The 25,616-nt window shown below is 34.5% G+C and overlaps 1 protein-coding gene across 5 annotated transcripts in view; it reads left to right on the top strand.

Annotated features, from left to right (window-relative positions):
- The window catches only part of baz (par-3 family cell polarity regulator), a 503,422-nt gene that overhangs the window by 217,122 nt on the left and 260,684 nt on the right, over window positions 1-25,616 (top strand). For all 5 annotated transcript variants that reach the window (XM_090412006.1, XM_090412010.1, XM_090412009.1 and 2 more), the window contains exons 4-5: window positions 6,462-6,595; window positions 25,243-25,425. In XM_090412006.1, the coding sequence (XP_090268132.1) occupies window positions 6,462-6,595; window positions 25,243-25,425 (317 nt within the window). The remainder of the gene's footprint in view (window positions 1-6,461; window positions 6,596-25,242; window positions 25,426-25,616) is intronic.

Here is a 25,616-nt window from a genome sequence, read left to right as displayed (position 1 = left end):
GAAATGCTAATTCTCTTCAATCAAATTCCATAATATTTGAAACACATCCACTATATATTTCTTAGTTTTGACATGTTCACGACGGGGTGGACAAGCAAAACCATATGTTGCACCGTCAACTTATGGTTTTGCTTGAGTCTATACAGCAGTTTCTGTTGGAGGGGAGATGTGATTCATTACTTAGTGCCATTTTTATTCCAGTTGTCTCTAATTGCACTATTTGTTGAGAAATATATTACACAGACTGCAAATGTCACTATACCCCTTATTCAGTGATACAATAAAACTGCTTGTTTTTCTTGCATCTTTAGTATAGTGATGCTGTTGGGGTGGGCATGTTGTTTACCGCTGGGAGTGAGTTACTATCGCCAAGACGTGAACGTCCTGGTGATAGTAACTCTCAATTTGAGTATGAGAATTCATACATAATATATAATTTATTGAGAAATATATACATTCAAAATAATTCTTTTTTTCTTAATGATTCCATGTATTAATGATGTATAGCCGAAAATTGCCACGTACCCCCTGAAGACCTTTCCACACTTTGAGAAACACGCTCTATTATATTACTTTGCATTAATAATTATATACTGAATTCCAATTTGTGGGTGAATTCTGTGACTGAAACTAACAGAAATAATCTTTAAAACAGTAATTTACTACTGCATCCATGTACTGTAAACATGCGAGCATTGATTAATGGATGATGGGATTAAATTCAAGTTACCTAGTTTTACAGAATGTAACTCTTAATCTAGGTCAAGGACCACCTGTGTGCATGTCAGCCAGCCTCTCCACACACTCATACACAAGAGGTCCTGAAGACCTATGGCATGACAGGGCCATGTATTGGCAAGTATATTTCTTAGACCTGAGGGTTGTAATCATTGAGAAAAACAGTATGGGGAAGACTGCTCCAAAGAGAAGAGGTGGAGGATGAGAAATCGATTCAATGTTTGGACCTCAACTGTTTATGGACCAGCAACTGCTTTTGTTTGTACATGATTAGAAGAAAGTGGAGGAATAGTATTGGCTAGTTCATTGGAGCAGTGCCCATGAAAAGCAGAGTACGAAACAGACAGCAGTGGTAGGCCAGTAGAGATAGAACAGTGCATATGATTGGTGCGATATTAACAAAAGATCGCACGAACCAAAGACAAGCCACCAGTTGAGTTGAAATGCTAATTCTCTTCAACCAAATTCCATAATATCTGACACATATTCACTATATATTTCGTAGTTTTAACATGTTCACGACGCTGGGAGTGAGTTACTATCGCCAAGACGTGAACGTCGTGGTGATAATAACTCGCAATTTGAGTAGGATAATTGATACATGATATATAATTTATTGAGAAATATATATGTTTAAAATAATTCTTTTTTTCTAAATAATGATTCCATGTGTTAATGATGTATAGCCGAAAATTGCCATCTATCCCCCCCCCCTGAAGACCTTTCACATACCCCTGGGGGTACGCTTACCACACTTTGAGAAACACACTCTATTATATTACTTTGCATTGTTATACTATAGAAAAGACAATGCAGCAGAGCATCTGTGGGAAGTGACTGGTGAGAGTCAACAAGAGAGAGGTCATCAGTTAAGGGGATGGTTCTCTTCTGAATCAAATATTCTGAGTGAGGTCATAGGATCACCATCTCCAGATGTGAGAACAATATTCTAAGCTTGGATAGATTTGAGCTTTATAAAGTGTCAAGACTTTAGCAAGGTAGAAGTACTGTTTAGAATAAAAAATAATATAAGCTTTTTTGGAAGGAGAAATGGCTGGGAACCTGATCTATGCTTGTGCCAGGACAGGCTAGATATGAAAGTCAACCCAAGAAGGGTGATACATGGTCTTTCTTCTGAGAAATAACATGTTATTACATTTTCATTGCACTCAGCAGATTATCCTCTCCCCCCACTTGAGAATGGCAAGGAGATCAGTGTTTAAGGCACTGGTTTAAAAAAAAAGGGAAAAAAAAGAGAGATCTTTGAACCCTGAATTACTCGAGTACTACAAGGTTTTTGAAACAGAAGAGCGGAGAGTACCCTCATCAGCAAAGCTATGAGTGGGATTGGATGTCAGAGTGAGAGAGGAGAGGTCATTGATATATAGGAAGAAGAGCACAGGTGAAAATATAGAGCTCTGAGATATACAGTAATCCCTCAATTAGTGCGTCATTTTTTTTCTATACTCAAATTCGATTAGTGCTCCTATACACATCTTACAAATAAATGTTACAGATTTAACCAAATTTTCTATCTGTACATTTTTATGGCTATTTTAACTATTTTAAAAAATCACTCACCAGAATGAAATAATTTAGTTACTGATTTAAAACATTTTACAAAGTTATTTTTAATGGCATACTTACGCTACTTCCATGTACACTATGTATGCTATGTTCCAAATTTTTACTGCCAAAATTTATCTCGTCTGCTATAGTACGCCCACAGATTGGAGACCCTTCGACACTTCTGCACATGTCACAAAAAGGAAAATCCATTCTGATAATAGGGTAATCAATCCGTTTTTTGGAATGAGTTGTTTATTATTACATTGGAAAATTAACTTCTCTTTTATGATCATTGTAGTTTTTAAAGTTGTAACTATTTTGCTTGTATAGCACTTGGGAAATTTTATCTATAAAGCACGTGATTTCGCGTGTTGGCAACCAATTTGTACATCCTTCATTTCTTTCTCCACTTCAATGATAACATCCAAGAGTTAATTAAAGCTCATTCTGAAGAATTTAGTGATTCCGACCTGCTAAATTTAGATGCACAGCGGGAAGATCCCGAAGAATATGAAGAAAATTTAACCACTGATAGTCAGCGAAAACAGATTTCACAGAAACAATTTGAAAATATTTTTCGTATAATCAAAGTTTTTAAGCAGCAATGCTTAGAGGCTGATTCTGATGAAGAGAGAAGCTGTAAAATTTGCAGAAGAGTAGAAGAGGCAATAGGGCCATACAGTCGGTTTTATGAAAAAAAAATAAACAAAATGTCCGCCAAACTACGTTAGCTCAATTCTTTGTTAAGAAGCAGAATAATAAATTTATATTCTGAATATGTTTTATTGTCTTTCAGCTTCATGGTTTTCCTTTAACTAGACCATGAGACATACCCTAATTCAAAAAAGAAATCTGAGGAACGAATTATACATTTTCCCATAGGTTATTATATTCGATTAGTGTGTTTTCGATTAATGCACCTGTTTTAAAGAGCGCACTAATCGAGGGATTGCTGTACCAGCATTGAGTGAAAAATCTGATGAAAAGAAATCACCCACCACAATCCACAATGAATGACTAGTGAGGAAGCTGGCAATCCATTCCAAAGGGAAGGATGAATACCATAAGATGTGTAGCTTGGTAAGAAGGCTATGATGCCATACTCAATCAAATGCCTTGGAAATATCAAGAGCAATGACTTCAGTTTCTCCAAGCTCTTCCATAGCTTGTTTCCAAAGGAAGATGAGGTTTACTAGTAGGTCTGTTGTGGTACAAGAACGATAGAATCCATCTTATTCATTACTAGTAATTGGAGTCTCCAAGTAGTGAAGCAGTTGGCTGTTGATGACCTTTTCCATTATTTTTTGAGAGTATTGAAGATAAATGCCAGATGAATGTGACAGCTTGAAAAGATGGTACAATCCAGGTGTAAGTTCTGGATCATAAGCTTTTTATACAACTGGAGGAATGGCATCAGTGCAAGGAGACTTATTGATATCAAGAATAATGAGTAATTTTCTGATGTCCTGGGAAAATATCAGAGTAAGCATGGTGTGAATAATTGATAGAATAGCGAGGAATTTGCCTTGTCATATATACAAAAGTGGAAATTAAAAAAAACAACTGATACTACGATCTGCCTTATCTTTAGGAGATGTGAATTGCATTAGAATTTAAGTAGAAACATGAAAGGATAGAAATTGTATCCTCCAGCCATGGTTAGATACCAGAAGACCCAATTGCTATTTGAACATTTTGAAGACATTACAGGGATTTCTATTATGTTAACAGTAGTAACTTTAATTTCCTGACATTTCAACTTCCATCTTCAGGTCATCATCTGGAGCATGCACTTGCATGCTTACGTACACACACACACACACACACACACAGTCCCAATTATTATGACCTGTTAGATCAAATGGTTATGTAGGTTAAATATGTACCACCCATGTTCTTACAGAAGCCCGTGAAATTTTAATCAGCCACTCTAATATCAACAGTAATAGTCTAAAAATCTCAAGAATATGGATTTCATATATTCAACTCACATAACCCTTTCATTTTAACAGGTTATAATAATTAGAACTATAGTACTTCAGAATCTTAGCCATAATATGTTAATGACAAACTATGAAGGAGGTTCCAATAGAAAGCACCATCTATGGGGAGCTTAGTGTACCAGTTTCAACACTCTGCTTCTGTCATTCAGTTGGAGGCACTCATTTGACTAACACATGGCATGCTAAGTGACTGTAATGTTAAAAATTGAGTGCCACACTGTGATGAAGTTTTTCACTGAAGGAAGGCTTTCTCCAAGTGCTATCAAACAGCAGTTGGATGGTGTTTATGGGAAGCTCCTCCTTCATATTCCACTGTGAAGGAATGGGTTAAACAGTTTTGCTTAGGAACAGAGATCATCAAAGATGATCCTTGTGATGGTCAGCCTGTGGAAGTGATGACCGAGGAAAATGTCTTTGTTGAGGAAGAACTGCTCAATGACAGATGGCTAATGCTCAAAATTTCCTTCATATTCCACTGTGAAGGAATGGTTAAACAGTTTTGCTTAGGAACAGAGATCATCAAAGATGATCCTTGTGATGGTCAGCCTGTGGAAGTGATGACCGAGGAAAATGTCTTTCTTGTTGAGGAAGAACTGCTCAATGACAGATGGCTAATGCTCAAAATCTCAGCAAGGTTGGGGCTTTCTATAACAACTGTCTTTTGCATCATTCATGAGAAGCTTCACATGATGAAGGTCAGTGCAAAGGGAGATGAGGTTGAAAAGTGACAGTTGTTTTTTTTTCTATTATCTCTAAAAGTTAGTCAGGCCAGAAACTTATGGAACCACCCTTGTACAATTCTTCTTTTCAGCCATTTTCTGTCCACTGCTGGACAAAGGCCTCCTCCAGTTCTTTCCACCTTTCTCTGTTCTAACTAGGAATTTGTACAACTAACCCTTGTACAATACTTGTTTTAAATACTGATTAGCACACTGCTATTGCTGTATCACTAAAGGTTAATGTGAATTTGTTTTCTGGCCATGTAAAACAGGATATAGCTTCATTGTAGGTTTTTTTCCTCCACTAGAGGTCAGGCTAATATAATAATAGTTGACCCAATTAGTGTTAGTTTGGCATGCTGTTTGAATTGTAATAACTAGTATCTCTCTCTCTCTGTGTAAGTAATCCGGATGATGACCTGATATGAATATTAAAATGTTGGAAAATCATTAATGTTTTTAATTCTTCAGATCATGTTGTTCATCTATTTGAACTTATTCAACTTAAGAATTGTTCAACTAGGTTAGAGAGATGATAAAAAGATTGAATTATATTAAATAAGGATTATTAATTTGACATGCCTATGATTATTTTTTTTTAATTTAAGGATGATAAAGTACTTTAGAACAGGACTTGATTAGACTGAGTTGGTGTATAAATAGGAGATGTTGAAGATGAAGAAGAACCTATAGTCTGAGTGTAGATATACAAGGGTGGTCAGAAAAGTTCTCGACCTAACAATATAATAATGAAATTATAAAAAACGAATTTATAATTTCAAAATTATTTTTATTTTTCAGCATAATCTCCTTTAAGACTAATACATTTATACATATATTCTGCAGCGGCATTATCCTGTCCCTGTGGTGTTGTTCTCAGTAAGATCTGCGAAACACCCCTCTACAGCTGCAATCACCTCTTGATTCGAAGAAAAACACTGACTAGTGAGGAAGAGGTTTACTTTTGAAAAGAGATAGAAGTCAGAGGGAGCCAAATCTGGGGAATAGGGTGGATGTTCCAACAATTCATAGTGCAGATCCCTTAATTTTCACATTGCCAAAAACACCTTTGAGGGCAGGTGCATTGTCGTGATGAAAGATGATTTTTTTTCTTCTGCAAACTGGATCTCTACTCACGAATTTTTTCAAGTATGGTTAAAAGATGGGAATAATATTCCTCGGTTATTGTTTTACCCTTTTTCAAGATAATTAATAAATTAACTGCTGTCATCTTTACTCATTCATAGTGCTGCTACACTTGATATTTCCAGCAGATTATAGTGGGGGGGGGGGCTTGTCTTAAACCTAGATATTCATCATTTCACATTTTGTAATGACAAATTTAATACAACTGATTATTCAATAAATATTATTCATTTGAAATTAAATAAATGCTGTTTGTCATAATCAAAGTAATTTGTTTTTATTATAGGTGTAACACCATTACAGGTTAGACGAGGAAGTGAACCTGCCTTAAACCGCCTTTCTCCAGTTTCTGCTGATCCTGATCCAACCAAAAGGTGGTCAACAGCAGTTATCATGAATAATGGCTCTTCAAACAAACAGGTTGATAATTTATATTCTTTAATATATACATTTATAAAAATATTGAAAATATTTTGGTTGTTAATATGATTATGTAGCTATTGAGGTAATATTAATTTAACAATAAAAGAAATGGCAATGCATAACATTTAAATGCTTTTTAAATATTAATAAGTTATACATATAGTAAGTAAATGACCTGGTTGGTTGAATGGGTTACATAACTGGTTTGTTTATGGTAAACATTGCTGTTTGACCAGTTAAATAGCATATTTGCATGAAATCTTTTCTAGAATACTAAGCATGGAAATAACTCTCTAATTCCTATATGATTTTCTTTCTGTTTTTTTGATTTGGTACAAGGAGAGTTTTTACTCTGTCATCTGTGATTCGGCCTTCTTATCAAGAGGTTTGAATTAGCATATCTACTTTAAAACTTTTATAGTGCACTATAATTGAACAATGTTATTTTTTTTCACTTGGTTTCAAATTTATTTTAACTTAGATATTATATTCTGGTTTATTCTTCATCCAAGGTTTGGAGGTTTAATGAAATATTTATAACACCAGAAAGGATTAAAAACTAATTTTAATGCTTCAAAAAAAAAAAAAAAAAGTCTAAGCAAAGTTTGCATGTGAAAAACATTACTGACTATGCTACTTGTATATAGAGGCTAATGACTTTATATTAATTGCCTTCATATTCCATAATGCAAAGCACGCACGCCCTTTCAGATGCATGATTATGGGAACAGCCATTATCTCGACCAGTTTCGACCTTTATTGAGGTCTCATCAACAGGAGCCAAATGCAGAAGAGATATGAAGGTTGAATTAATGCAAAAGACATAAATTTCCCATTTATGACTCGATTAGTACGTCATTTTTTTCGATACCCAAATTTGATTAGTGCACTCTAAAATTCAATTAGTGTGCATATATACATCTTAAAAATAAATGTTACGGATTTGAAAAATTTTCTATCTATACATTTTTATGGCTAACTATTTTAAAAAATCACTCACCAGAATGAAGTAATTTAGTTACCGATTTAAAACATTTTACAAAGTTATTTTTAATGGCATACCACACTACTTCCTTGTAAACTATGTATACTATGTTCCAAATTTTTACCGCCAAAATTTATGTCGTCTGCTATAGTACGCCCACAGATTCAAGATCCTTCGACACTTCTGCGCATGTCACAAAAAAGGAGAATCCATTCCGATAATAAGGTAATTAATCCGTTTTCTGGGATGAGTTGTTTATTATTACACGTTGGAAAATTAACTTCTCTTTTATGGTCATTGTAGTTTTTAAAGTGGTAACTATTTTGCTTGTATAACAGTTGAGAAATTTTATCTATAAAGCACGTGGTTTTGCGTGTTGGCGACCAATTCGTACGTCCTTTATTTCTTTCTCCCTTTCAATGGTAACATCCAAGAGTTAATTAAATCTCATTCTGAAGAATTTAGTGATTCCGACCTGTTAAATTTAGATGCACAACGGGAAGATCTTGAAGAATATGAAGAAAATTTAACCACTAATAGTCAGCGTAAACAGATTTCACAGAAACAATTTGCAAATATTTTTCGTACAATTGAAGTTTTTAAGCAGCAATGCTTAGAGGCTGACCCTGATGAGGAGAGAAGCAGTAAAATTTGCAGAAGAGGCAATAGGGCCATACCGTCATTTGTATGAAAAAATAAACAAAATGCTCGCCGAACTACGTTAGCTCAATTCTTTGTTAAGAAGTAGAATAATAAATTTATATTCTGAATATGTTTTATTGTCTTTCAGCTTCATGGTTTTCCTTTAACTAGGCCCTGAGACACACTTTAATTTTTTATAAAAAAAAAAAAGTGCATTTTTGATTAATGCACCTGTTTTAAAGAATGCATTAGGCGCACTAATCGATGGATTGCTGTACAAGTAGTAAAAAGTTTATCACCTTATTAAAATTCTGGATTAGAGATAGATATAGAAAGTTATTTTCATTTAGTATGAAATTAAATTGAAGGAAACAAGAAATCATTTTCTTGTTTCCTTCATCCAAGTGTAAGCATGGGATAAATCCCATAATGCAAAGCACACATCCTTTCAGATTTGTATAATTCTGTGCATTATGGGAAGGGCCGCTACTTTCATTGAGACTCCAATAAAGGTCGTAACCGTTCTGGATTGTGGTTCCCCCCCCCCCACACTCATTCATTCTTTAGGAAAGGCTCTCCAAAGTACTTCCAAAATATATTGGTTCTATTCTCATCATTAAATCAAAAGAGGAAATTGAAACAGCTGTTACAAATTTAACAGAACAGATTAAAGCAGCCTGTGCAGCAGTTACTACCCCTGCAAGTCCAACCACTTGCCAGAAGATATTATGAATCTGATTAGAGAAAAAAATAAGGCAAGAAAAAGATATCACAACACCAGGGCGCCACAAGACAAACGGATCTTGAACAGGTTCAACTTTGCAGTGAGAGATGCCCTTGTAGCCCATAGAACTCAACTCTGGGAAGAAAAAGTAACCTCCATCTCTACTGATAATCACTCCATACGGAATCTCATCCGAAAGATTAAAAACAGAAATACCCCCCCCCCTCCAAACAGATTCAGGTCTCATCCACACGGATGCTGATAAAGTTGAAGCAATAGCAAATCATCTTGAAAAATAATGTAAACCTGCATACGATCACCTCGATTTTAACCATATATACAAGATCCACCGTAATGTCAGATATTCACTCAATTCTGCTCTCACATATTCCACTCAAATTGCACCCACCTCACCTGCTGAAATATATTTGCTATTATTAAGAAGTTTAAGAACAAAAAGGCTCCTGGACCTTATGGTATCTCTAACAAAGTCATAAAGCTTCTCCCACGTAGAGCTATTGTCCATCTTACAAATATAATTAACTCCATCCTTCATTACAAATATTTCCCTTCCTACTGGAAACTGGCAGACATAATACCGATCCATAAACCTGGTAAAGATCCCAGATTGCCTCAAATTACAGACCAATAAGCCTCATCTCAAATCTCGGCAAAATTGCCGAGAAGGTAATTCTTACCAGACTTCAAGATTCAGTACTCCGATTAAATATCCTGGCTGAGGAACAGTTTGGCTTCCGACAGTCGCATAGCACCACGCAGCAAATATACAGATTGGTGGAACACATCATCACGGGTTTTAACTGGCATCAATGCACTGGGGCTGTTTTCCTTGACATAGCCAGTGCATTTGACAAGGTTTGGCATTATGGTTTGCTGTACAAACTGATTCCGATTGGTACATCAGATGATGTACCAATCGGAATTATTCATCTTATAAAGGCATACCTCTACGATAGGCACATGCAAGTCAGGATGTGTGGGGTAGTCTCGACACAAAAACGCATCTTAGCTGGAGTTCCACAAGGATCCTTACTAGCACCAATCCTATTCTCCTTATACTTGTATGATATACCACACAACCCATTATCACTGCAATATTAGCCAGATCTTTAAAGCCTCACCTAGCCATCAAGAAACTGCAAGAAAACCTACTGCTAATCGAACAGTATTTTTCCAAATGGCGACTTCAAGTGAATCCCCTGAAGAGCGTAACCATCCTATTCTCCAGAAGATCGCTGCATCCTAAAGAAGATATTTTCCTTTTCAACACTAAAATTCCGTGGAAAAATGAGATCAGATATCTTGGTGTAGTGTGGGAGAGAAAACTGACTTTCAGCTCCCATATCAAGACTCTGTGCAAACACATCAAAATCCATAGCCCAGCTCTATCCGCTAATTAACAGAAACAGTAAGCTGAGCACCAGAATCAAACTGCTCATATACAAACTGATGATTCGTCCAATACTCACCTATGCTTCACCGCCTGGAGTCATACTTCAAATTCTAATATTCTCAAATTGCAACGTATCCAGAATAAATGTCTCAGAATGATCCTGGGTGCCCCATGGTTCATCCGAACTGTCCAACTGCACTGGGACACGGAGGTCCCTATATTTATACTTTCATGCGGACTATAGCAATCAAATTCTTCTGAAAAGCATCTGTGCACCCTAACAAACTGATCCAACTAGCTGCAGACTATGACGCAATGGATTATTTCAAACATAAAAGACCTAAAGCCATCCTAAACTTCAAACTGAGGACTAATCTCCTAGCCCACTCAGGGCGAGCAATTAGCTCATTAACTTTCTCCACTCACAGTTTCTCTCAAGATAGCTGGGAATGTGAAAAGCTTTTGCTTCACCTCTATGTCAGTAAAGTTGATAAAAGATTGTGGTCCTTTCCACAATGCATAGCATTATACATACACACATATCCTTTTTGGGTATTATTATTCTGCATTATGGGATACGAAGGTAATTAATGTGAAGTCATTAACTTCTATATATAAGTAGCCTAGTCATGAAAAAACTTCACGTGCAAACTTTTTGCACGTGAAGTTTTTTCATATATGATTTTCTTTCTGTTTTTATGATTTGGTACAAGGAGAGTTTTACTCTGTCATCTGTGATTCGGCCTTCTTATCAAGTGTTTTGAATTAGCATATCTACTTTAATTTTGTGATTTTGATTATTCTTTTCGAATATTTCCACCACGTGTCTGTTATTTTTACCTTATTTAATAAATTTTCATAGTAATTACTCCATACATCCAGAATATCCTTGTTTCCACATTTCATGGTCTGTGGTTTTACTCGTCTGTTTTCTTGTGAATCCTTCAAAATGTTTATCTTCTATGTTCTTTCCAACATTTTGTTCTATATTCTCTAAGAGCAGAGACGCTTAACCTCCCAACTAGCCAAAAAAAAAAAAAAAATATATATATATATATATTTTAAAAAGAATTGAATGACTAGAACCGAGTTCTAGTCATTCAATAATAAGTAAAAAGGTTTTAATATAAAAACATGACTAGTTTCGGCTTGTAACAGCCTTCATCAGGTGACATTATAAAATAAAGAAGAAAAAAAAAAAACAGCACTAAAACACTGAAGCTTAAATAAACTATGAACATCATAGAGAGTCTCTATACATAATTGAGATTAAATCATTGTGGTTGTATTTAAAGCTGTTCTCTACTTTCGTTTGTTGTATTGTTGGGAAAGTACATGCTAGTTGCGTCTCGTGAAACGCCAGTACATGATTACAGCTGAATGACTATCTGGGAGGATGTAACTCAAGTTATTATTTAGATGAACAGGATTGAAGATGATTTCCCTCAATTCCATGATTTTTCTCTCTAGTTCATCATTGCAACGGAAGATGTTAGTAGATTTTTCCCAGCAGACTTTGTTCATCTAAATAATAACTTGAGCTATAACCTTCCAGATAATCATTCAGCTGTAATCATGTACTGGCGTTCACGAGATGCTACTTTCCCAACAATACAACAAACGAAAAAACAGCTTTAAATACAGCTACAATGATTTAATGTCAATTATGTATAGACTCTCTATGATGTTCATACTTTATTTAAGCTTCCTTGTTTTAGTGTTTTTTCTTTTTTCTTTGTTTTATAATGTCACCTGATGAAGGCTGTTACAAGCCAAAACTAGTCGTGTTTTTATATTAAAACCTTTTTACTTAAATCTCGGTTCTAGTCATTCAATTTGTTTTAAAAAATATGTATGTTAACCGAGTTAATGATCATTCTTTCATATACAGGGTGTTCGGGATAAATTTGACAGTTTCGTAAGGAAAAAGAAAATCTTCTTTGTATCTATTAAATTTAATGAATTGACAAAAAAACATTACAGGCAGAGTTAATTACAATACTATCAACAAGATTTACTCAAAATAACCACCATTAGCATCGATCACAGCTTCAATTCTGCTTTGGAACCTCGAACAAGCTGATGCTACAGTCTCCCTGGGAAGGGCCGCAAAAACTGTTTTAATTTTATCCATTAACTGGGCTTTTGTATTACTGGAAGTGCGATTGGTGTCTTTTTCAACTGCGCCCCATACAAAATAATCCATGGGGTTAAGGTCTGGGGAGTTTGGAGGCCAAACATTTGGACTGGTGAAGTCGTAGAAATTTTCAGACAACCATTTTTGACTTTTCCCAGAGGTGTGGCAAGGGGCCGAATCCTGCTGCCATACATACGGCCTACCATTGGCTACCCTTGTTATCCAGGGCTTGACTACAGTTAGCAACTCCACGAACAAAGCCCGAATTCCAATGCCAGGGTTCTTCAACACCTGTTCCTGCAGATTTGCGAGGAATTCTGCTGTACGAACGCAATCAGATCGTCTGCTAGGGATCTTTCTTCTTGCTACATCCTCGTAGTCACCATTGCAAGTCTCTAGTTCATGCCTGATTGTTTTTACTGTATTCAGGGAGCATTGGGCAGCAGTCGTAATATCCTTATTTTGATGGCGGGCACGAAACATCATGATACAAGTTATTCTCTTCTATGATTCAGGTGGGTTCCAGCTATCCATCCTTTCTGACATCTTGTATATGAATGAAGAAGGGTCCAAACTTTTAAATGAAGAGAAGTGTGTGTTAATACATGTAACTTACGGAAAAATATAATTAATTATAAATATGTCAAATTTATCCCGAACACCCTGTATATATATATATATGTGTGTGTGTGTGTGTGTTGTTGGATGTGTATATATATATATATATATATATATATATATACATCCAGCAACATCTGGATATGGTGCATGCTATCTGTTGAAAGAACATGGATAAGAAGTGGATTTTGACCATCACATCCATTAGAAGGTGCAATAACCCTTCACTCTAAAGAGAACTTAACCAGATTAACTTGCGTTCATAGCTGTGTCTCAGTTACCTATAACAGGAAATGCAGTTCTTTGTTCTATGCTGGGTAACTGGACTCTAGTTATATTGGATAGACTAAAAAATATAGAATTTAGGAACTTGTACAATTTTTAATGCCAGAACAAAATAAAAGATTCTTGCATATTTTCTTTGCTTAAATATTTCATTATCTTGGAAAACCAATGTGATTTTTAATTTTTTTGTGCTAATTTTGTCTAATTGCTTAGTCGACAATACATTTTATTTGTTCTCGAAGAACTTAATTTAAGATAATTGTTTGAAATAGTTTGAAAAAAAAAAATGGCCTGCTGAAAATATGAAATAATACGAAAATCTTTCATCATATTGCTAAATTCATTTTCTTTATATCATAATTTGTAGTTCTCTGCAATGTAACCTTCTTGATTTCCCTGTATAATCAGTCATTACATATTGAAATAAACGGTTGTGAGATAAATTGATACAAATCTATTTTCTGCAGATAAACTGAGCATTTATATAATAGGTACTTAACATTATTATGAACTTAGCTATTTTCTCCATGTTTTTCCCTAATGTATCTAATTGTTCATTGAGATCTTCAAGAATATCTTTTCTTTTTTTCTTTATGGTGACTTGTCTTTACTAATGAATCAAAATTCCTCTATGGATTTTTTTTTGTTAGAACCTTCTATGATATTAAGCATGAATTTTTAATGTGGATTATACCTAAGAAACAGAATAATTTACTATTTTGATGTTAATACCAATACGTTATGAGCTAAGGATGAAATAAGTCAAAATTCTAAGGAGCAAACACTTAACTTTTTCAAGGTCTCAGCATCATACTTTTTTTTTTTTTTGACTCCAAACCAGAAATAATTTTTGCACCACCTTAAAGATATTCATAAAACATATGTGTAATTTTGAATCCATAGTGTGACAGAATTGAACAATTGTTATAAAAAAAAATTTATATATTAAAGTCTTCAATAAAAAAAGCACATAATGGTAAAAGCCAGGAACATTCAGTTGCAGTTTGAATCATGGAAACTGTGGAATAAGTATTATATTTTGGCAGATTTTTGTTTATGGGGGAGCATAAAGTTTAGTAAAGAAGGTAAATGAAAAAAAAATAGTTGGAATAATCAAAGCGATATATATAGAATAGTAAATTCTTATTAATAGTTATGGTACAAAGCTATTTGAATAAATTTATAAGAGGAAAAATAAGCCAAAAGACCAGCCTAGGAGTACATGAGGCAGTATTCAAACCAGGTGTAACTTAGGGATACAAAAATTGGAATAGAATAAAACAGATAATGAAAAATTACACCCCACACTCAAATGAATCTGATTACAACTAGAGGAAGGAACACATGATATCATGAGCTGATTTTATGTTTAAAGTTGAAGATATTAGAAAGAAACTTTACATAATTAGCTTCAGAATGAGTGAACTGAGCTAAGCTGATCTGAGGTGGTCACTTTTGTTTATGGTCACTTAAACAGAATAGGAGTGGATAAGTTAACAAAATAGTTGTGTGTGGACTATGATGGCAGGAAAAAGAAAACCCAAGAATTCAAAGATCTTGTTCTGGGGCTTAATGACCAAATATAATATATAACAATATTGAGCATCTAACAAATAAACTGATGAATTGGGAAGAATGTTAATATGAGATTATTAATGATGTAAACTTGATTATGCAATACTATTGTAGTATTCTATATGCCCCTTGAGTGTACCTATTCAGAAATGATGATGATATGCTAGAATACTTTAATTCACACTAAACGGCTCAGAGATTTCACTGAGCAGTAGATCATATTAGTTTTATTAATTTGGCAACTAAAAATTTGTAATGGTTCCAGCAGTTTTAGTAAAATTCTTATTTATGAAGATATTCTTAATAAATATATTCAGCCAGAATGGGGTAATTTTGTGTGTAGCCAAAGGGATAGAGAAAACATATTTAACAGATACTTATACTGTTGTGAAATTCATGAGTTTCATAGGTTGGGACAGGGCATGAATGCTTACTGATTTCATTATTGTTAAATCAAAACCCATTTAACTCTCAATATTATTATTATTATTTATATGGGTACTCTATGAAGTCAAAAGACACATTGGGAGAAACCCACACTATCCATTAACAGTACCTATCATACATCTCCTTTTGGTTGCACAAAAATGAATTTTTGTGCAACAAAGTTTGACTTTATGCATGTCTACAGTTTATCCTTTGTCTATTCGCAGCATTTGTTTGCTATAGGCTCTTCTGCCTTTCATGTGGGGGAGAAAGCATTATATAGGTTTTCAATATCACAAACCTAACATTTTTCTTTTCTTTTTTTTTTTCTTTTTATTTATTTTTTTTATATAGCAACAAATATAACTTCTTTTATATCATGCTTATAAAAGGATAATAAGTAATTATAACAGGAAGGTTTCTGTTGAAAGTTTTTTCACTTGGTTATACTATGAATTAACGAATGCAAGAATGCTAAACACTGTAAAACTAGCTAAACAAAAGTAATGGGAGGACTTTGGCAAGAATATAAAAAATAACTATCAAGAAGGTGGAAAAATATTCTGGAGGTTGTTGAAGAAGCTTAGGAATGGAGGAAAGAGTGCTGTAAAAGGAGTTAGAGATGATAAAGGTGACATGAAAACGGGAGAAAAAGATATCCTTGAAGTATAGAGTAATTACTTTGAAAAACTGCTAATGAAACAGGCAGTGATGACAGCACAGTGGTAAAAAACACTGCCCAGGCATGCAGTCAGGAATACATATCCATACTTGAAGTGGAAAATGCCATCAAAGGCTTGAAATGTGGAATGGCAGCAGGAGTAGATGATATTCGACCAGAAATGCTGAAGTATGGTGGTATAAAAGTCTTACAGTGGCTGCACTGCATAGTTCAGAAAGCCTGGACAGAGGGACGAATTCCCGATGATTGGAGTAGAGCTCTCATAGTACACGTATATAAAAAAAAAATGAAATAAAACTGAATGTGAGAATTACAGAGGTATTTCCCTACTGAGTGTTCCTGGCAGGATCTATGCAAGTATACTTGAGAAACGGTTGAGAAGAATTGTGGAAGAAAAGCTTGGTGAAGAACAAGTTGGATTCAGGCCAAATAGAGGCTGTCAGGATCAGTTCGTCACTTTACGACAAATAGTTGAGAAAGCATGGGAATATAACAAAGATCTGTATTTAAGTTTTGTCGATTTGGAAATGGCATATGACAAGGTGCCAAGAGAGAAGCTATTCAATACGTTGCAGTTATATGCTGTCAATGGGGCATTATATCAAGCAATACTTAGTCTTTATTTGAGTTGTAAGTCAGCAGTTAGAATTGAAAGAAGTACTGGAAGATGGTTTAATGTTAAATCTGGTGTGAGACAAGGATGTACATTATCCTCTCTGTTATTCATTATCTATATGGATCACATTATGAAGGAAAGTGGTATTAAACCACTGGTATCAAAATTGGAGATGTTAATCTCAGCTCTTTGCTTTATTCGGATGATGTTATACTTCTAAATAAATCCGCTACAAGTCTGCAAGATTCTCTGACTAAATTGAATAAATGTTGTAATAGATATGGTATGAAGGTCAGCAATAAAAAGACAAAGACAATGAAAATAGGCAGAACCATTGAAAATGTCAACTGTGTTGTGAATGGAGAACCTGTGGAACAAGTAAAACATTTCAGCTACTTAAGCACGATTTTTAGTGAAGATGGTAAATTAAATATAGAAATAGACAAGAGAATCAGCAAAGCTGGTATAGTGGGAAGTCAATTGAATAAATTCATATGGAATAAGAGAGAAATTAGTCGGAACACTAAATTAGCTATACAAGACACTGTTCAAACCAGTTTTAACTTGTGAATCTGAGAGCTGGGTCAGAAGTAAAACACTTGACCAAAGACTAGAGACCGCAGATATGAGAGTCCTGAGAAAGATTAGAGACATGAACAGATGGCATCAATGGCAATATCATATTAAAAACGAGGATATTAGGAAAGAACCTGACATTGTCAGCATCCAGGAATGCGTTAACAGAGCTAATCTCAGGTGGTATGGTCACTTAAACAGAATGGGCAAAGAAAGATTAGCAAAACAAGTGTTCTCTGCCAGGTTGGCAGCAAAATGACCCAGAGGAAGACCAAGATGTAGGTGGATTGATACGGTACAAAGTGCCTTAGATGATAGAAATATAAGATCTGATAATGTTGGAGTCTTGACAAGTCACAGACTGATTTGGAGGAAAATTGTAGATAGGAAGTTAGTAATGATGTAATTTTTTCCACGTAGTACTATCATATCCTGTACACCCCTTGAGGGTACATAGCAGGAATTTGATGATGATGATGAAGAAATTATATTCTTAGTTTTATCCTTTATCCAAGTGTAAGCAAACAAAGTTTGCACATGAAGTATCTTCACAACTGAGCTACTTGTATGTAGGTGCTAATGACTTCACATCAATTTCCTTAGTATCCCATAATACAAGGTACATATCTTTAGAGACATATATACCATTACAGGTTAGACAAGGAAGCGAACCTGCCTTAAACCATCTTGCTCTAGTTTTTGCTGATCCTGATGGAAATATGACTTCTGTATTACTTCTGTAACCTTGGTATCTCTGTTCAACTGTTTTAAATTCATTTAATTTTATTCTTGTTAATCAACCAAAAGGTTATTTTCCCAGACCAGTAGGATAATTGTGAGGTTTCGTGTGTGTATATTTAATTTTATTTATTTTTTATATTTTTTTCTTTCCAGGGGAGTAAAATTTTTATAACTGCATGGATACCTTTAATTTTTCTTTTTATGTTTTGTGTTGCAGGGTTAATGAATGAGTAAATCAGTGAAAACAGAACCTCTTTTATATGTACCTATAGATGTATTCACTCTTATTGGCATAACACGCTTCGACATTCCTCCACTAAACTGATATCCTTTGATTATAAATTTGCTACCTGCAGAATTGCTTTATTTTTGAACTGTTAAATGAAAGAGGTTCTGGCTTTGTTTCATACTGCCTGTATGAAGCAGGATGGATATTTAGAAGCTAGAATCAGTTCTGTGAAGTATCTTCATGACTGGGCTTCTTGTATATAGATCAGAGTAAGGATGAAAGCAGCTAAGAAATATATGAAGTGCAGTCCAGAAACGTTAAGGGTATTGTTAGAAGGAAAGTTGATTTGGATATGAAAAGAAATTGACTGTTCAGGCTAAAGGCAACCCAAAAGAATTTTATCATTATACTGCAAGTAAAAGAAAGAATGAATGTGGGAATATGGAACTATCCTTTTGAAAGGAGATCTGATTATTCAAGTAATGAGAGTTCATTTCCCTAAGATCTTTCAAGCTGGTTTATGTAACATGATGCACAGTGCTAAATGAGGAGCTGTGCATAAAAAGGAGATTCAAGAGCTCTTGCATAACCTTTTATGAGAGGCAATATGAACAAGATTTTTTTACAGCATGTATGCTAAAGGAATGCTGATATCTTGCTGAATAATTTTGAGTCTCAGCTCAGAAAAGATCCCACAGAATAGAAAGAATGTATGAATATCCCATTACATCAATGGTTCAGAAACTGATGGTTTCTAAATACCTAACTATTAATACATCTAGAGTGGTTGTGAAGATTTCAGAGAAGCTGCTAAGATTTGCATACAAAAATCAGTTTCCTGTAAAGCTGCCTTACAAGGAACATCATGAGTTTTCTAAAGAAGATCGTGTGAGCAATTTGTTCATATATTATGCTAATATTACAGATCTGTTTGGTAAAGGAATGGATACACCATGATGCTGTTGAACTTTGCAGTGGCATTTGATAGGATATCGCATGAAAGAGTCTTGCATAAATTGGGATGGCTGATGGACAAGTATCATAAAGTGATATATTTGGGAATGAGGAAATTGCCAAATTTACTGTGACCAGTATTGGACTCTCACAGATTAATCCTTGGACCATTATTATCCAATCTATACACTAATGATATGGCAAGGACTTGACAGTAGGCATTCAGTTGTTTGCTGACAATGCAACGTTATGAGGGTAATTGGGGATACTTCTAATATTCAGTACATACAGATTGATTTGAGTAGGCTGTAAGTGTGGGCAAATGACAATGGTTATCAATTCAGTGTTAGTAAGTGTGACCATGCTTTAGATACAGCTCACAGAATCAATTGGGAAAAAAATCTTCATTCTCCATCACAGTAAATTTGGAAGTGAAAGACTGTTTTAAGAATCTGCTGCTCTTAAAAATCCGCCATAATTTAAATAAATATGGTTGCATAAAACTTTCCAAAATTTAGGAAACCCTAATACTTCGAGATCCCAGTTTACATCCTAGACCACCGACAGGTGTCCATAGAGGTGCTCCCACCCAGTTAGGACTCTCATCTTTTGTCCACATGTTTCAGTTAGCGTGTGCGTGCATGTGTGTGTGTGTGCGTGCGCACACACTATATGTCTCAATTTGTACTCCCTGATGATGTCTCTGTAACTGAGAATATTGGAAGCATTAAATACTATTTTTAATAATTTCCTAGTACTGTTTTATGCCATTTATCTTTTAGTTTTTACCAGCACTTAAGCCTTAACTTAACACATGCATGATGAGATTTCTGTTGGAAATCTCATTATGCTAGAGTCAACAGGAAGTTGAAGTGCAAAGATCCCATGGCAGAAATTATAAATACAATGCAGAGAATAATTGCAATATTGTAACAAAATGACATATAGAAGAAAATAATTTTGCCTCTTTACAGGGCCTTGATGCAACTGCACCTGGACTACTGTGTGCAGATTTGTTGTTCTAGGTTCTGAATGAATGAAGACACTATGGGAATGATGCAAAGAAGAGTAACAAATGTTATATCTGGATTATGGAATGTAATTATGATGACAGATTGATGGGAGGAGACTGCAGACACTGGTAAACAGGAGAAAGAGGGGTGATATGATAGAATACTATAAAATTTAGAAAGAGTGTTATAGGATATTGGTTGGTGAAATTTTTGTCATCTAGAAGGATGGAGAGAACAAGGGGATATCCATTAGAACAGTGTTTCTCAAACTTCAGATATCTGCAGACCCCTTCTTAAATTTTCATTATTACCAAGTGCCCCCTAATTAATTGATTAAAAATAAATAAATAAATTATTTATTTACCACGAATAAATTAATTAAAATTAATAAATTAATTTAAAATATTAAAAAATTAAATATCTATTTTATATGAATTTATTTTTAATAGAACAAACTTAATAAAGATACTATAAAATTTTACTTACTTGAAATAATTTATCATCAATGAGAGGAGTGAAATTGCTTATGGTGAGATAAAATTTCAGCAAAATTTGGCTCTGTAGTTGTTAATTTCAATCTCAGATGCAGTTCGACATCTATAATACGATTCCTCTTCTTCGTCTTAATATCTACAAGTGCCGAATATCCAATTTTGCACAGATATGAACTTGGAAATAGAAAAATGAACCTTTGAGCTTTATCTGTTAATTCAGGAAATTCATTCTGTATTTGTAGCCAAAATGATGACAACTTATTCTCGCTGTATTTATTTTTTAGGAAACCATCAGAAGCTAGTTCTAAAAGTCATTCTTCTTCTATTGACAATAGACCCTTTGGCATAAATTTGTTTTTATTGAAATGTATCTTATCCACTCAATATTAATGTTCAATTCAGGGAAATACTTTTCTAGATGCATTTGTAAGCTTTTTAAATGCTGCATGATAGCAATTTTCACATGATCATCAATTTGTTCATTTGAACTTGCGAGCAATTCATGAGGCGATGGAAATGTGTCAAATTCCCCATTACCAACCTGCTTTTGCCATAACTTCATTTTTGCCAACGTGGTGTTCAACTTTATCTTGGACATGAAATATAGAAATTTCCTTGCTTTGTACAGATAAATTAAGACTATTTAATACAGTAAATATATCCACCAGCTATGCTAATTGACTGAGCTATTTCCAATTATGTAAATGCTTTTTCATTTCAAACTTTTCATCAAGAAAAACTTGTAGTTCATTCTGAAGTTCAAATAAAGAAGTAAGGACTTTTCCATGAGAAAGCCAACAAACATCAGTATGGAAAAGTAGTTGTGTATAGTTGCTTCCCATTTCTTTGCAAAGTTGAGAGAAAAGTCTGGCGTTTAGAGGATGGCCTTTTAATATAATTTATGATTTTTACAGCTTCATCAAGAACTTTTCTTAGGTCTGTAGACATCATATGTGTAGCCAAAGCCTCCCTGTGTATGCAGCAGTGTGTCGGCTTTGCATTTGGTGCAACAGCTTGAATCCTTGAAACAAGTCCTTTTTTAGATCCGACCATGGATTTCGCTGCGTCTGTGCTTATTCCAACACAACTTTTCCAATCAAGCTTGTTTTGATGCATAAAGGTATTTATACTCTTCAACATTTCTTCTCCTGTTGTATGTTCTGGCAAGGGTTGGCAATATAAAAGGTTGTCATGAATTTTTTGATTTTTTTCGTACCTAACGAATACTACAAGATTTGTAAGTCGGTGGATTCATCTACCTGCAACGCATAATAACGAATTTTACCTATATTGGATAACAATGTTTGTTTTATATTTTCAGCCATTTCAGTGATTCTTCGATGAATAGTACTATTTGAAAGGCAAATCCGATCAAAAGATCTTTTCGCATTATCTCCGATCATAATTTCCGCTATTATTTTTGCTGCAGGCTTGACCAAAGTTTCACCAATTGTTTCCGCTGCACCACGTTTTGCTATTAATAGCGACACACGATATGAAGCTTCTAAAGCCTTCATGTTTTCACCTCCTGACATGATCGACATCACTTTTTTGAGATTCTTTTACATTTTTTAGTTTATTTTGAAAAAATTCGACAGGTTTGTCCTTGCATTCATTATGTTTCGATTCAATATGGCGATTTAAATTACATGGTTTCAGCTTTCGTTTTTTAAAGTTTCACTGCAAATTGCACATAATGGAATAGGTTCCTCTTCATTTCCAGTCCACAAAAATCCACATTTCAAGTGATTTATATTGTACTTACGAAGTTTTCTCATCTTCTTCCTAGTTGGTTCTTTAGAGATGTCAGACGACACACACTTATCAATTTCACTTGATCGAGATACAATATCAACATTTTCTTGTTGCTGAGAGCTACTTGTAACTACTATGTTCCTCTCTTTTGAGCATTTTAAAATTCCAGTCTTTAACCAGTGATCCATACTTAAGAATTTGAAAGCTAAAAAAAAAAAAAATTACCGTATTTAACAAACAGTCCTTCAACAAATGACTAGTGAAAGCAGAACTCAAAACAGACAGCAATGGTAGGCCAGTAGAGATAAAGCAGCTATGAAGACTTTCATATGATTGGTGCAGTATTAACAAAAGATCGCGCTACTAATTGACAAAGGCAAGCCGACAGTTCAGTTGAAATGCTAATTCTCTTCAACCGAATTCCTTATATAATATCTGAAACACATTCACTATATATTTCTTAGTTTTAACACATTCACTCAATCAAAACCATACGTTGCCAGTGTACCATATGGTTTTGATTGTCTACTATACAGCATTTTATGTAGGAGGGGGTCATGCGATTCATTACTTAGTGCCATTTTTACCCAGTTGTCTCTAATTGCACTGTTTGTTGAGAAACATATTACATAGCCTGCAGATGTCTCTGTACCTTATGAAGTGACAATAGGAACATTTTACGATCTCAAACTTAAATTATATTCTATGCATTAATGATGCATAGCCGAAAATTGGCACGGACCCCCTGAAGACCTTTCGTGGACCCCCGGGGGTCCATGTACCATACTTTGAGAAACACTGCATTAGAAGTTAAGTTTATGTGGTTAAGAAAGAGATGCGAGCTGGGTTTTTCTCTCACAAATTAGTAAGTGGATCTAGTGTACATAAATTTAAGAGAAGGTATGACAGCTGGTGTGAGTGATATGTTGCCTCCCTTCTGTGACTCCTTGACTCTGAACTGCTGTAATAAAGTTGGTATGAAAATCAGCAATAAAAAGGCTATGAAAATAGGAACATTGAAAACAATGAATTGCATCCTGAATGATGAAACTTGCATAAAAAGTAAAACATTTCATCTACTTTGGCACAAATTTTTAGTTAAGATGGCAATAGACAACAGAATTAGCAATGTTGGTATGGTAGGAAGTCGATATGGAATAGGAGCGAGAGAAATTAATCAAAACACTAACCTGTATAATGATACCACTGTTCAAACCAGTTTTAACATATGGATCTTAGACCTGGGTTAGAAATAATACTTGATCAGAAACTGGAGACCACAGATATGAGACTTCTGAGAAAGTTTAAGGAAATGAACAGATGGCATTAATGATAGAATCATATTAAAAATGAGGATATAAGGAAAGAGCATGACGTTGTTATCATTCACAAATGTATGAGTAGAGCTATTATCAGGTGGTTTGGTTACTTGAATAGAATGTGAGAGGAAAGGTTAGCAAAACAGGTATTTGTTGCCAGGATTACAGGAAACATCCAGAGGTAGATGAATATCTTAGACTATTCATAGAATAATAAGCTGCTTTATGAGATCTGACAATTTTGCAGTCCTGGCAGATAATGGCTAATTTTGGGGAAAATTATTGATGGGAAGTTACACCCTTCACATAGCACAATCATAATAGCCTATACATCTCCCGAGGGTATGTATATATCAGGAATTTGATAATAATGATAAATAACTTAATATTTTTTAGCCTACAGGATGGAATACAGAGAAAGCTCCTATCACCACCATTGAAAGCCCTGTCATTTACACACGATTAACCAGTTTTGGATTTCTGATCACTCTTGGTACACACTACAGGTGCATGAGCATTGATAATTTGAAGCTTGCTGTTATATTATTTTAAACTTGTTTTGTGTTAATGTTCACTCAATTCCGAGTTACTTTCATGTTTTCCATTTTATATCAGAATGAAATTTGGTTTAATCATCAGTTGCCACTGACTTGCATGATGCTCTTCATCATCATAATTTGTAATTGTTTTATTCCTGTGAAGGATATAGGATATCCATTGAGGTTAGAACCAGATTATCCTATATTTTATAGGATATAGGATAATCTGGCTCTAAAACCAGGTTAAACTTTTCCCTATGGCTTATGAGAATATAACCTTTGGTTTGTGCTACTTCAAAGACATAAACTCAGCCTACGAGTCCATATATTTGCCTTTTGTTAATGCAATCAGATTTCACTGGCCTGACAGCTGTTTCAGATTTGGTTGTCATCAGAGACCAGGCAGAAACCTGGGGAAAAACTCTCTATCCGACCTTACTAATCATCTTATGTCAGAAAGTTATATTTTTCATAAGTGAACTCCTGATTGATAGTTGCATATATAAAACTGAAAATAATGAGCCAAAAGCTTCCTTTTATCAAAGAAAGTTAAAGTAGTGCAAAATCAAAGGCAGCTCCCATGCCAAAGGTTATATTCTCAGCTCTCAGAAAAGTTTTAATCTTTTAGAGCCTCATTGGATATATTACATTCTTTATATGGATAATTTGTTCTTGTCAGAATGAAGCCTTTGCTCATGCTTTTCAGTAATTTTTGTAATTGTATATTTTTGTACAAGGTACTGTATTTTAATTGTGTGGTACTTGCCAGTAACTCCAGGCTGGCATTCTGATGTGGCTACTTTTGTGTGGCCATATAATTTGTTATCTTTGATATTAAAAATCACTTGAAATTATCTTTATAAATTAAATTTCAGTCTTGTCATGCATAATCTAAGAATACAATTTTTGTATATAAATAGGTGGATTACTCTGACAGTGATGATGAAAAAATACCTCCCAATGTACAATGTGGAAGTATGAACAATACTATGGATGACAAATCATATCACCAGTTTTCTAGAGGTTCTGGCAGGTTATCTGTTCTTGGAAATAATTCTGAAATGTACAGGTGGGCTGAAGCTGCTGACCGACAGTTTTATAAGGTAAGTGTGTTATTCATTAGAATTTGTTTAAATTAACAATGTGACATACAATTTTTCTGACTGTGCCATAGATACATATTGTAGACTAAAATATGCTAAGAGTACATTTTCATTAGATACCTGGAACTGGATGGCAAACTTACACCATGGATTAAAGTATATCACAGCTTTCTAAAAAAAGAAATAAAAGA

The sequence above is a fragment of the Typopeltis vanoorti genome, chromosome 22, assembly GCF_054136105.1.
Source record: "Typopeltis vanoorti isolate ZY-2024b chromosome 22, IOZ_Tvanoo_1.0, whole genome shotgun sequence".
NCBI lineage: Eukaryota > Metazoa > Arthropoda > Arachnida > Uropygi > Thelyphonidae > Typopeltis > Typopeltis vanoorti.
The sequence above is the reverse complement of the archived record's forward strand: the minus strand, read 5'-3'. Positions and strand labels throughout refer to the sequence as shown.